This window comes from Pseudorca crassidens, chromosome 17 (genome assembly GCF_039906515.1).
Source record: "Pseudorca crassidens isolate mPseCra1 chromosome 17, mPseCra1.hap1, whole genome shotgun sequence".
Classification (NCBI taxonomy): Eukaryota; Metazoa; Chordata; class Mammalia; order Artiodactyla; family Delphinidae; genus Pseudorca; species Pseudorca crassidens.
The window spans coordinates 70,672,403-70,684,628 of record NC_090312.1 but is presented as its reverse complement, the minus strand read 5'-3'; the positions used below and the strand labels follow the sequence as shown (position 1 = coordinate 70,684,628).

At 45.3% G+C, this 12,226-nt stretch overlaps 1 protein-coding gene and 1 pseudogene across 3 annotated transcripts in view; one reads left to right on the top strand and one right to left on the bottom strand.

Moving 5' to 3' along the window:
* Positions 1 to 12,226, bottom strand: part of NCOA2 (nuclear receptor coactivator 2) — a 272,056-nt gene that overhangs the window by 14,794 nt on the left and 245,036 nt on the right. For all 3 annotated transcript variants that reach the window (XM_067712088.1, XM_067712087.1, XM_067712086.1), the window contains 2 exons: positions 4,140 to 4,305; positions 32 to 310 (listed from right to left, as the gene is read on the bottom strand). In XM_067712088.1, the coding sequence (XP_067568189.1) occupies positions 32 to 310; positions 4,140 to 4,305 (445 nt within the window). The remainder of the gene's footprint in view (positions 1 to 31; positions 311 to 4,139; positions 4,306 to 12,226) is intronic.
* LOC137210684 (vacuolar protein sorting-associated protein 29 pseudogene) lies at positions 5,222 to 10,408 on the top strand (annotated as a pseudogene).

Below are 12,226 nucleotides of genomic sequence, written 5' to 3'. Positions count from 1 at the left end.
CCCGATCTTCCAGGCGCAGCCAGGAACGCACCTGCTGTGCTTGGAGGCGATGCTGCAGCTGAAGCCTCAGCTGGTTGGGCTGGGTCTGCGCCAGGCCCGTGGGCCTGAGGCCGGGTCTGGGCTGCACACGGAGCGTGGCGTAGCTCGGCCGCTGCCCCATGGTGTGGAAGCTTGGATCCTGCATGGCAGTGTAGCTGCCTTGGGCCATTTGTGCCTGAGATGCATACTGCTGTGGGAACACAGGGGCCTTCTGCTCCAGCAGGATGTTGGAATCCTGACTTGGGAACTGCTCTGGATCCACCGCTTGGCTCTGAGGAGAAAGCCCCCGATAACAAACAAATCAGTGAAACCACTGAAAACTGCAAAGCGAACAGAAGGCTGTTTCCTCTCACTGCCCTGTATTTGAGGCTTCTGCTATTGCACTTACTACACAAAGGGACTTCTACCTTGACTCCACTTGTCTTCCCAGAAAATGCCTCTGTTCCAGAGATCCAGTTACTTGAGGTAAGAAGCAGGGGTCAGGCTTGACTCCCCGCAGCACTTCTTCCGAGGGAAGGGAGAGATGGGCTGTGACTACGGAATGCCTCCTACTCATGCCGCCAGTTGGAAGAATGCGAACGTCCCCTAGACGCCTCAAGGGGCTTGTTTTTTTTTGCCAGCTTGCGGGATCTTAGTTCCCCAAGCAGGGGTTAAACCCGGGCCCCGGCAGGAAAGTGCAGAGTCCTAACCACTGGACCGCCAGGGAATTCCCACGTGTTAAGTGTTCTGATTTGATTAGTCACACCTGTATTAATCACTTTAACTAGACAGCTGCCTTGGTACCTGGCTGGGCTCGGCAGTGTTGGGGTGCCACCACTATTCCCATTTTGCAGATAACAAAACTGAGACTTGTAGATGTGCAGCAAATTGCAGGAAGCCTGTCTGGCTAGTGAGGAGTGGCTTCCAGTAGAGTCTGTGATGTGGGACCTGAGCCACTCACCAGTGTGAAACACCACCTGTGTCTGACTGTTTTCTGTGGTCGTCAGAATTCCCTACACGCCCCACATTCTGCCACCATCTTATTTCCTCCTAGCCGTATCTAACATGTTCATCATCCTTGGCTTCTTAGGGCTACCCTATCTGGGTCAGAAGGAGGCGGCTGCAGAAAATCCAGAACTTCTCCAAGGGGCACACCCTCGATGTAGGTGGCCCTAAATGACTCTGCGCAGAGCAGGAAGGCGCACCTGCTTCATTCTCCTCTTCTTTCTGCCACAAACCTCCCAGCAGACAGGAGGCAAGGACGCAACAGCAAAATCATCTCTCAGGTTTGCTTTAGCCTAGTAACGGCCTAAGCTTTCCTCAAGCCAGTCTACCCATGTGAGAGCAGGGCTTGGGGCCACCCAGAATCCTGGGCTTAGGTCACGTGGACCCGTGAGAACTGGGTCCACTCCCCTGTCCGTAGTAGTTTTAAAAATGTGGATGGAGCCCGCTTGGGGGAAACCACTCACTGTTGAATTACTGCTCTAACTACATCCACAAAACTATCTCAGATCTTTAAATATTTGCCCATCTTTAACAGAGAGAAAGTTTAATATCCATTTTTAAAGAAAACACACAACTCTGATGAGTACAAATAAAGTCCACGTGTATTCTACAGTTCCCGACTCCACCTAATCACTATTTCTATAATTCAGTTTAATATGATATAAGGATGAGGGATTTGATGAGACAAAACAGAAACAACACAAATAAATGAGAAAAAAAGAGACTGAAGATATTAATGAAATGATACCACTTTTGATGAAAACAACGCTCCGAGTCACTCAGCAACCCCAAGAATCACATCTTTCAATGTCACTTAGACAAAACTCAGGGATAACAATACTGAATGCTAAATTCTCACCAGCACTAAAGGCAAAGCAAGCCAGCCACACAGGAAATACTTCAACTCCATTTTCCTTTCTTATTTCAGGTTATATCATGTAACCTCAAGTCATTTCTTTCCATTCTGCTGTTCTCAGTATGAACTATCAAGTCTTAACTCCCACTTATGTCTGCTGAACGTGGGGATTATGACAGGGCTGTTTTGAATGCTTCAGAGAGGTTTCCAATGGGTCTGTATCTCCCTTCCCACAGACCCTCACGATACATCCTATGACCATGAAGCAGAGCGAACCCTGGAAGGTATTTCTTAGCAATAAGAAATAAAGACGATTCATGCTGAGAAAAGAGGAAGACAGCAGTGAGACTCATTGTTTTTTCCAGGTGACTCTATAGGAAACCAGGATGCCTGCTTCACACAAACTGGGCTGCGTAGCCAGATTCAGAAAAGTCCTAAGTTATTTCATGAGACTGTTAGGTTATTTATTATATTGTTGCTATAAAGTACTCTTGATGTAGTTAATGACTTTATGTCACCAACTAATCACCAGGAGGGAGAAGCCCACTAAGACTGGCTAACGTCTTTACATTCCCATCGATGTTAAATAGTCCCCATATGACTGTGGCTAAATCCACACAGAGGGCAAAATGATGAATGAACTGCAGCTACCTTTAAAATGACTTCTGCTGGGGCTTCCCTGGTGGCGCAGTGGTTAAGAGTCCGCCAGCCAATGCAGGGAACACGGGTTCAAGCCCTGGTCCGGGAAGATCCCATATGCCACAGAGCAACTAAGCCCGTGTGCCACAGCTACTGAGCCTGCACTCTAGAGCCCACGAGCCACAACTACTGAGCCTGTGAGCCACAACTACTGAAGCCCATGCACCTAGAGCCCGAGCTCCGCAACGAGAAGCCACTGCAATGAGAAGCCCGCGTGCCACAACGAAGAGTAGCCCCCGCTCGCCGCAACTAGAGAAAGCCCGTGTGCAGCAACAAAGACCCAACAGCCAAAAAAAGAGATTACTGCTAACTTACGTGCAACATATTCTTTTAGCACAAGTAGCTTCCTATCACTAGCCCACAAATGTTAAGATGAAGAGTGACTGAGGATACTAGTTTTTTTTTTTTTTTTTTTTGCGGTACGCGGGCCTCTCACTGCTGTGGTCTCTCCCGTTGCGGAGCACAGGCTCCGGACGCGCAGGCTCAGTGGCCATGGCTCATGGGCCCAGCCGCTCCACGGCACGCGGGATCCTCCCGGACCGGGGCACGAACCCACGTCCCCTGCATTGGCAGGCGGACCCTCAACCACTGCGCCACCAGGGAAGCCCAGGATACTAGTTTTTATTTTTTTAAATTATTATTATTATTTTTGCGGTACGCGGGCCTCTCACTGCTGCGGCCTCTCCCGTTGCGGAGCACAGGCTCCGGACGCGCAGGCTCAGCAGCCATGGCTCACGGGCCCAGCCGCCCCGCGGCACGTGGGATCTTCCCGGACCAGGGCACGAACCTGTGTCCCCTGCATCGGCAGGCGGACTCTCAACCACTGCGCCACCAGGGAAGCCCTATTTTTTTTAAAATTATTTTTTATTTTTCATCTTTATTGGAGTATTATTGCTTTACGATGTTGTTAGTTTCTGCTATATAACAAAGTGAATCAGCTATATGCATACATATATCCCCATATCCCCTCCCTCTTGCATCTCCCTCCCTCCCTCCCTATCCCACCCCTCTAGGTGGTCACAAACCACCGAGCTGATCTCCCTGTGCTATGTGGCTGCTTCCCACTAGCTATCTATTTTACATTTGGTAGTGTATATATGTCCGTGCCACTCTCTTTGTCCCAGCTTCCCCTTCCCCCCACTGTGTCCTCGAGTCCATTCTCTACGTCTGCATCTTTATTCCTGTCCTGCCCCTAGGTTTGTCAGAACCATTTTAAGGATACTACTTTTTAGATGGAAGGTTCTGGATTGCTGGGGCAGCAATGTTCTGTTCTTGGCTTCTCTGCCCCTTGCATGTTCCTCCCTGTCAGTAGATGAGCTGGACTTGAGTTTCTGCCTTTCAGCTCAATTGACCCAAAGTACAGGTCAAACTCATTCTCAGTATTTTCCATTCTTGATGTGGGAGTAACAAGGAGTGGGGGAGACAGCACACAGAGCTGGCTTGTTAACAGGTAAGAAAGCATTCTAAAAAGCAGGCTGCAGATTACCTGCCGACCAAAGAGAACAGGTACCTCCGTGCCCACGCAAGTGCTCGGTCCCCACCAGCTTCGCCCTGTGCCCACCTGGCTGACCAGCTCGGGTATCCCCAGAGCTCTGTCGATCTCCTCCAGGCCATCGAAGTTCCGCAAGGCCAAGTACAGCTGGTCCAGGAGAGCGCCTTCGTCACTTGGAGACTCCGCTGCAGGGTGTGGACACAGCAAGTCATCTGGAGAGTTGCCAAACGGCTGCCTGTAGAGACAAACTTCATCTCAGGCCCGTGGAAAAGTTAGTTGATTAGAGAACATTTTTTTTTCCCCTTAAAGACAAAAGTAGTAAAATACTATACCAGCCAGACACAACCATCCACCCTAAATAATAGACAGACTTTATCCAGTGCCTAACGGAGATAAGCCAGACACACACCTAGGCGTCGGATGTTGTGAGCTTTGTTTTTACTGCCCCCGCTCTAAAGCTGGCAACGCTGAGGCCTGGAGAGCTTGTCAGACCCTGTGGTGGAGATCACACAGGCAGACGCTGCAAAGCCGGGATTCAACACCGACCTAGGTGACCACTACGTTCCCACAAATCCACGCTGACTCTTCAAGAGTATATGTGTTTACTTTGCACTGAAGTAGTCAAAGGAGTTTCCTGAATTTTAGCAAAAAAGGCCAGTTGATTGCAGTCTCATTTCGCATGAGGTTCTGAAGACCCATCTGAGGGACACTATGAGCATAAAAGCTCCATTAAGTTTGTTGAATCAGCTGCCGTTAGACTGCACGTGGCTGGACTGATAGGACGTTTCTCTGTCACGCATAAGTGGGACTTGTAAACATTTATTAAAATCCTCAAGGAGCGTGGTCGTTAGACTTCCTGAGTTACTCAATAAAAGTAGACCAGGAACATGCAAATTATGTTTGTTATTATATAAGGTGACTGGTGATAAAACCGTAACACTGCACTCCAAATTCTATGGTATATAAAACTCCTATAATTTAAATTAACTGACAAACTTGGGGAGTTTTAAAAAAGAGCTTCTGAGTTACTGTAATAGCAAAAGGGGAAATGATACTCTAATTTGTACTCTTAAAGTTACTATATGTTTTGGAGAAGATAAAGTTTATAGGTAAGTTCCCTCATTCTTAAGCAATGATAGATTCACCTAGGGATGAATGACCTATCTAACCGGTTTCATACGCTTTGTGCCAGTTTGGCCCAGAATCCTGAAATGCTGAGGATTAAAGCCAAAAGTCAGTTTCAAACAGTTCTAACCCAGTGCACTGGAAACACTCTATCCTCTCCATTTAGCCCATGTCACTTGTGAAGAAAATCACCCACTTAAGTGTGCCCTCGACGACCCTGCTCGCCGGCGGTCCGCGGCTCCAAGCCCACATCCCACAGCCTGCGAGGCACTGTGAGGGGTACCATCTTGAGCCCAGCGTGTGTGCTACGCTGCCCACCCTGCTCCACCCAAGCGTTCCCGTCGCTAGGGCGCTCGCCAGCGCTGGCAGAGGCCCATGCTCCTGGCCGGGGCTCTCTCTGTACCTGCCTCTTCTCCCACCATGGCCTCGGTTCCCGGGAAGACATCAGCCACTGGAATGGTTCCCCCATTGCCCTTCGTGCTTCCACACTCTCCCAGAGTCAACTTTTTAAACACAGCTGTGACCAGAACACTGCACACTCAGGGAGTGGGAGGAAAGAGCAGACACAGAAAAGCGGCAACAAGGAGGAGGACAGCCACAGATCTGCGTGTCAGGGAAGCAGAGAGAGGAGGGGATTCCCCCAAGAGCAATGACCCACTTTAGATGCGGTCAATTTCATGAACAAAGGAGCTCAAGTCAGCCAAGAGTGGATGCTGTCTATTTACCAAATTCTCTTAGGCCTGAGACCTCATTCCCCAAAGATGCTAGTTAATATTCTCTTCCTCTAGCTTTATTTCACAATTTTCGACTTCTGCTTCTTCAGAAGCTTTTATTCCCACACGACCACAACCCCCATCCCAGATCTCTCTGCTGATGACCGGCTAATGTGAAATCGACTCCCTTTTAACCCAAGCAAGGCTGCACGGGCTCCACGGCAAGGCAGACTGCCCAGTTTGCACCTGCCTGAAACCCAGCGTCAGAAGGAAGAGGACACTCCGTCTGGTACTCTGGAAGACAGCTCCACCCCCGGGAAGACACATCCAAAGGCTTAAAGAAAAAGAACTACTGATGCTCATTTGCATCTAAACGATTTCCCACATAATAAAATAGCCCATTTTCTTTTTCTTTTTTTAATTAAAAACGTTAAACCAATGCTTGACCCAGATTCCCACTTTGGTCAAGGCCCTCTTCAACTGGAGCTGGGACCTTCAAGACACTTTCCGGCTTACAGCCTCTCTCTGATTCTCCCGATACGATGCTGTCAGGTTCCTTCTCCCGTTACTGAGCTGACTCGCAATGTCTAAGGCCCTGGGACAGGGTGCTGGTGGTGGTGGAATTCAAGGACACACACACTTTGGTAAAGCCTAACCTTTCCCAACGTAATGCCCATGACTTCCCTGTGGGTCCCAGCCACGCTGGGCAACTGGCCTTTTTCCAGAGGATGCCGCATACCCACCATGATGCCAAGACTTCCCGTTCCACATTTCCCACCCTCTTCTCCAACTGCAATTCTGCCTTCCCATCCGGGCTCGGCATTTCTCCTTCACAGACACTCTGGACCACTCCCACTCTCCTCTCAACTCTAGTACCACTCACTGCACTATGCTGGCTTGATGTTGGCATTTATTTAGAAACCTCAACCCTAGACTGTGCCCAGTGAGGCCATCTTCAATCTCTTTGTTGGACCAGTACTTGAACTGCATAGGTTCAGCAAGCAAGTGAAAATAAAAGCTTCTTGCTCTAGCCAGGTTATCATACCTTATACTCAGAAAAATACATGTTTATACTCAGAAAAATACACTGCGCTGTGGCTTAGTATTACAAATTTGGGCATACCATGAGTTACACCACTTCCCTTAGAAACATCATAATACACTTGGCTTATAGAAAAAAATATTGACCCAGACTTCCAATCCCAACTTTATAATGGCTGCCAACATAATGAAGAAATTAGTTTCCTACATTTTGGGCAATTACAAATATAGTTACAATCTAGACGGTGGCTGACAAAAATAATAATATTAAGTCAAGGATAAAATTCAGAGGCATAAAGGGAAGAACACACAGAGGCCCCAAGTTGGCAAAATGGTAAGTAATGAACTAGCAGAAGGTAGTTAATCCATCATCAATAAAAACCTTATTTCTTGAAATCTACACTTTCATTTATTTATAGACTAGCAGGACATTAAAGATGGTAATAAGAAGGGGAATAAGATCTATTCTGAGCTCTTGTTTGAGAAATCATACCATACTATCACTTTTCATGTGTGTTTTCAAAATTCTGCAAAAAAGTAGCAGCTACTACATGAAGAGAAAGAATCAACCAAAGAACCTTTACCCTTAGACACACTACAAACAAGAGAAAACCAAATTACTCAGAGATTTTGAACTTAATGTGAAAGGAAGTCTTTCATGAAAGGCAGCTACTGTTCACTTTTATAAATCGAATAGAAATCATCAAAAAATCATCCATAAATTTGGGGCTATATTTTAAACAACTCTTTTACATACCAAATGAATAAAGGAAGAAAAACCACAATGAAACTACAGAAAATGGAAATTCAGCTATAAATAAATATGTGAATACATTAGAGATTAAAGGGCTAAACTACTGTCTTTCTGAAATGTGTATATAAACTAATGCTGGGTTCATAAAACAGTTAAAAACCTATTCCTAAATAGGTAGGCAGTAAAAATATAAAATATTAATGGTGATACTTATAAAGGGGATTTAAAAAAGGCACTGCTTTGCTTTTATTTCAAAAGAGAGACGTGGTTAGAACCTTTGTTATCCATCATTTCTGGATTTCTATGACAATAAGACTACCATAAAGTTGGTTATAAATTTCTTCCAAACTGAATTATTTAAAATAAAAGAAGAGGGGTAAGTGGCTGGAAAAACGGAAATAAATAACTTTAAAAGTGGTGGAAATGTTTTGCTTTGTCCACAGCGCTCTTCTACAAAGAAAACTGACAGCAACAAGAGAACAGGGCAGGGCAAGTCACAGAAACGCCCCCAGCAAACTGAACCAGCCGACTCTGTAGCTGGCCTCAGTGTGTACTCGGAATTCTTCCATTTTATTATTATTTGGTTTTTGGCTGTGCTGTGTGGCTTGCGGGATCCCAGTCCCCAACCAGGGATGGAGCCCGCAGCCCCTGCAGTGGAAGCGCGGAGCCCCAGCTGCTGGACAGCCGGGAAGGTCCTCATTTTTGCTTTAACAGAACCCTTCCTCTGCTTGGGCAACAGTGAAAATCCTAACGTTGGGCCCAGTTTTCCCTAGAAACTAATCTTTTTTTTTTTTTTTGCGGTGTGTGGGCTTCTCACCGTTGTGGCCTCTCCCATTGCGGAGCACAGGCTCCAGACGCGCAGGCTCAGCGGCCATGGCTCACGGGCCCAGCCGCTCCACGGCATGTGGGATCCTCCCGGACCAGGGCACGAACCCGTGTCCCCTGCATCGGCAGGCGGACTGTCAACCACTGCGCCACCAGGGAAGCCCTGAGAAACTAATCTTAGACATTTCATCCAAAACCAGCTCTCAGGTACTGGATTTAATTATTCGACTACCTTTTTACTATGTGCAGGTTTCCATGGAAATGGGTGTGTTTTTTAACATATCCAATAAAGATATTTAGAAAACGCGCAATACTCACTGACACCACGAAATCAGACTCAAAGAGCTGGAAGGACCCCGAGAAAGTACCACCTCCGAGAACGATCACGGAGGTTATTTACGCGATGCTCTATCCCCAAGAAGAGTGCTCGGTGGTGGAGGCCACACCCCGCCCTCGGCAGCTAGGCCAGCTAAGAGCCACACTGACTGACTGCGGTTCTGGTCTGTTCTTCCACACAGAGCGCGTCGGAGGAGCAGCGGTGCTGGCATCACCTGGGGCTTGTTAGGAACGCAGAATCCTGGGCTCCACCCAGACCTGCCTTTCAATGAGATCCCAAAGGTGGTTCACAGGCACAGGGGGGTTGGAAGACACTAGTTTCTCCCGCTAGGTGAATGGAATACAGCTGGCGAGCACCCTCTCTTCCTTATCTCCCTAAAACAGTTATTAAGCAATTGCCCTAATCATCTTTTCCTTCAGTGAAATAACTAGTTCCCAACTTTTTCGCACACGTCCAATACTGCTAGACTCATATTCATCTTCTGCTATTTTTTTAAAACTTCATTGAATCCTCTGAATCCTTTACCACTCTCTTAAGATAATACAAAGGGGTGACTGAGCAGAGCCCAGTGACAGGATGCTTCCCACATTAACTATGTACTTCAATCCATCTCTGAAGGGATCCCCCTCTAAAGATGAAGACTGTTCTATCTCCAGTTGGCGTTGCTATTAGGAGACCTGCACATCCCACACCAGTGCAACAGTCTGCCAGCTAAATTTTAAAAAACTGCTGGTACCAGGAAAGATTCAGCACATTCTCTGCACTGGAAACCTTTGTACCAAAGAGAGTTATGACTATCTCAAGACTCTGGCTGGTGATGTTCATACCGTGAGAGGAGACTTCGATGCGAATCTGAATTATCCAGAACAGAAAGTTGTAACTGTTGGGCAGTTCAACATTGGTCTGATCCATGGACATGAAGTTATTCCACGGGGAGATGTGGCCAGGTTAGCCCTGCTGCAGAGGCAGTTTGATATGGATATCCTTATTTCAGGACACACACATAAATTTGAAGCACGTGAGCATGAAAATAAATTCTACATTAATCCAGGTTCTGCCACTGGAGCATATAATGCCTTGGAAACGAACATTATTCCTTCATTTGTGTTGATGGATATCCAGGCTTCTACAGTTGTCGCTTACGTGTATCAGCTAATTGGAGACGACGTGAAAGTAGAACAAATCGAATACAAAAAATCTTAAAGTGAGGCGTGTCCTGATGATTTTTCTGTTGGGCTTTTTTTCTTCTTCATTCCCCTGTTCAACTCAAGTAATTAAACATTTAAGAGCCACAAAATTGTATCACTTTTATAATATTTTGCAGTAAAATATAATCTCGTCTTCTGTTAATACAATGTTCTAAGCTTCTTGTAAACTATAAGATTATATTTAGTTTAAGTATATGATTTCTATGAAAAAATGTCCACCACACAGTAAATGGGCACATGTTAAGAAAGATTTATCCTTGTAAGTGTCTTCATAGTTGATATTTGGAACTTTATTACCAAAGTAGTGCATGAGGAGAAAGAATCTAGATTTTCTTGTAGACATTCTTCGCTTCCGCAGTAATAAAGTTACTTTTCATTTATAAAAAAAAAAAAAAGATATAGAAAGGAAAATGGGCACCACACCACAGTTCTGAGCTATGCAAAAGCATTTTATCCCAGGGTAAAAAGAGTCACTATGAAATCAGTATTTTTTGTTTTTTTAAACAAGAAGCTCTGGAAATATTCTACCCTTATAAAATTTGAGAAACCCTGCTTTCATCATTTGTGAATTTGATAAAAGTATTTCATAATTTTAGACTAGAATAATCCCCAAAGGACAAAACGATCAGTCTGGAAGGTCTTCACTGAGGCTCCAACCCGAACTTTCTACATGTGAGCCTCAAGGCAGAATTCCTCCAGTTTGTTTTCTAACATGGTTACTGACCAGAAACACTGCCTCCATCATTTAAGTGCCCACACTGACTCCTGCTTAGGCTCCTAACTATTTCTCTGCCTCGGGGCTCTTTGCCCACCCAAGTGGCCAAGCAGCACCATCACATAGGCCTCAAGGTCGCCTGTGCAACGTCTGCTTCCAGTGCTTTGCTTAAAAACCATGGGATTATGCATATAACATGACTGTGATACTGTCTTTGCAGGGAATAATGGAACAAGAACCATCTTTGAGTGAAAACTTGAGCAACACCTAAGTTTTATCCTTGAGAGCTGGGGCACTGGGCCACAGCCAAGTGAAAGAGCTGAGTGGAGAGTGCTGGACTGCACTGAGGAGAGTGGTGAGCGGAGAGCCTCACCTCCAGCAGAGACCAATGCAAATTCCCTTGCATGAAAAGTGTCTTCAACTTTAACCCCCTGCTGGATCATTGACAAAGATCAACTAGGAACTCCCAATGAAAGATTACCAAATTACTCAGGGAAACAGGCCACCACGAGCAAGAGTCAATCACTGGATTTAGAACCACAAGAAATCCAGATATTGGAATTATCGAATCAAGAAATTTAGAAAGTAATGATGAATGTGATGTTTAATGATACAAAGATGGAATCACAAAAATAAGCAAACAGTAAGAGACTATGAAAAATAACCAGGCAAACAGAACTTTTAGAAATGAAAAATATAATTGGTTTAAACATAGCTAAAGAGATAATTAATGAAATGAAATATAGATATGGATAAATTATCCCAAATGTAGTACAGAGAGACAGGGAGATGGAAAATACATGGGTTAAGAAATAAGGAGGGTAGAAGTTTTAAAAAATCTGATGTAGAAAGAGACGGTTAACGTATGTCTTGCCAGAATCCCAGAAAGAAAGAATAGAGAAAATGGCGGAGGGGCAGTACATAAAGAGATAATGGCTACAGTTCCAGAGCTGATGAATCCACAGATAAAATAAGCACAATATACACCAAATACCAAGCAGTATAAATAAATAAATCCACACCTAGACACACTATAGTAAGACTACTGTATAGCAATTCTAAAAATATTTCAAAAGCAATTAGAAAAGATTACCTACAAAGAAACAAAAATGATTAGACTAATAATCAGAATCAAAAAAATTCAATCAAACTTGATCATATACCACTTCCTTTTTCTAAAAACTTCTTCAACGGCTTAATGAAAAAAGGCTGAGGGACTTCCCTGGTGGTCCAGTGGTTAAGACTCTGTGCTCCCCATGCAGGGGGCCCGGGTTCCATCCCTGGTCAGGGAACTAGATCCCGCATGCTGCAACTAAGAGTTCACACACTGCAGCTAAAAAGATCCTGCGTGCCTCAGTGAAGATCTTGCACGAGGCAACAAAGATCCTGCGTGCTTCAGCTAAGACCCTGCACAGCCAAGTAAATAAATAAATATTTA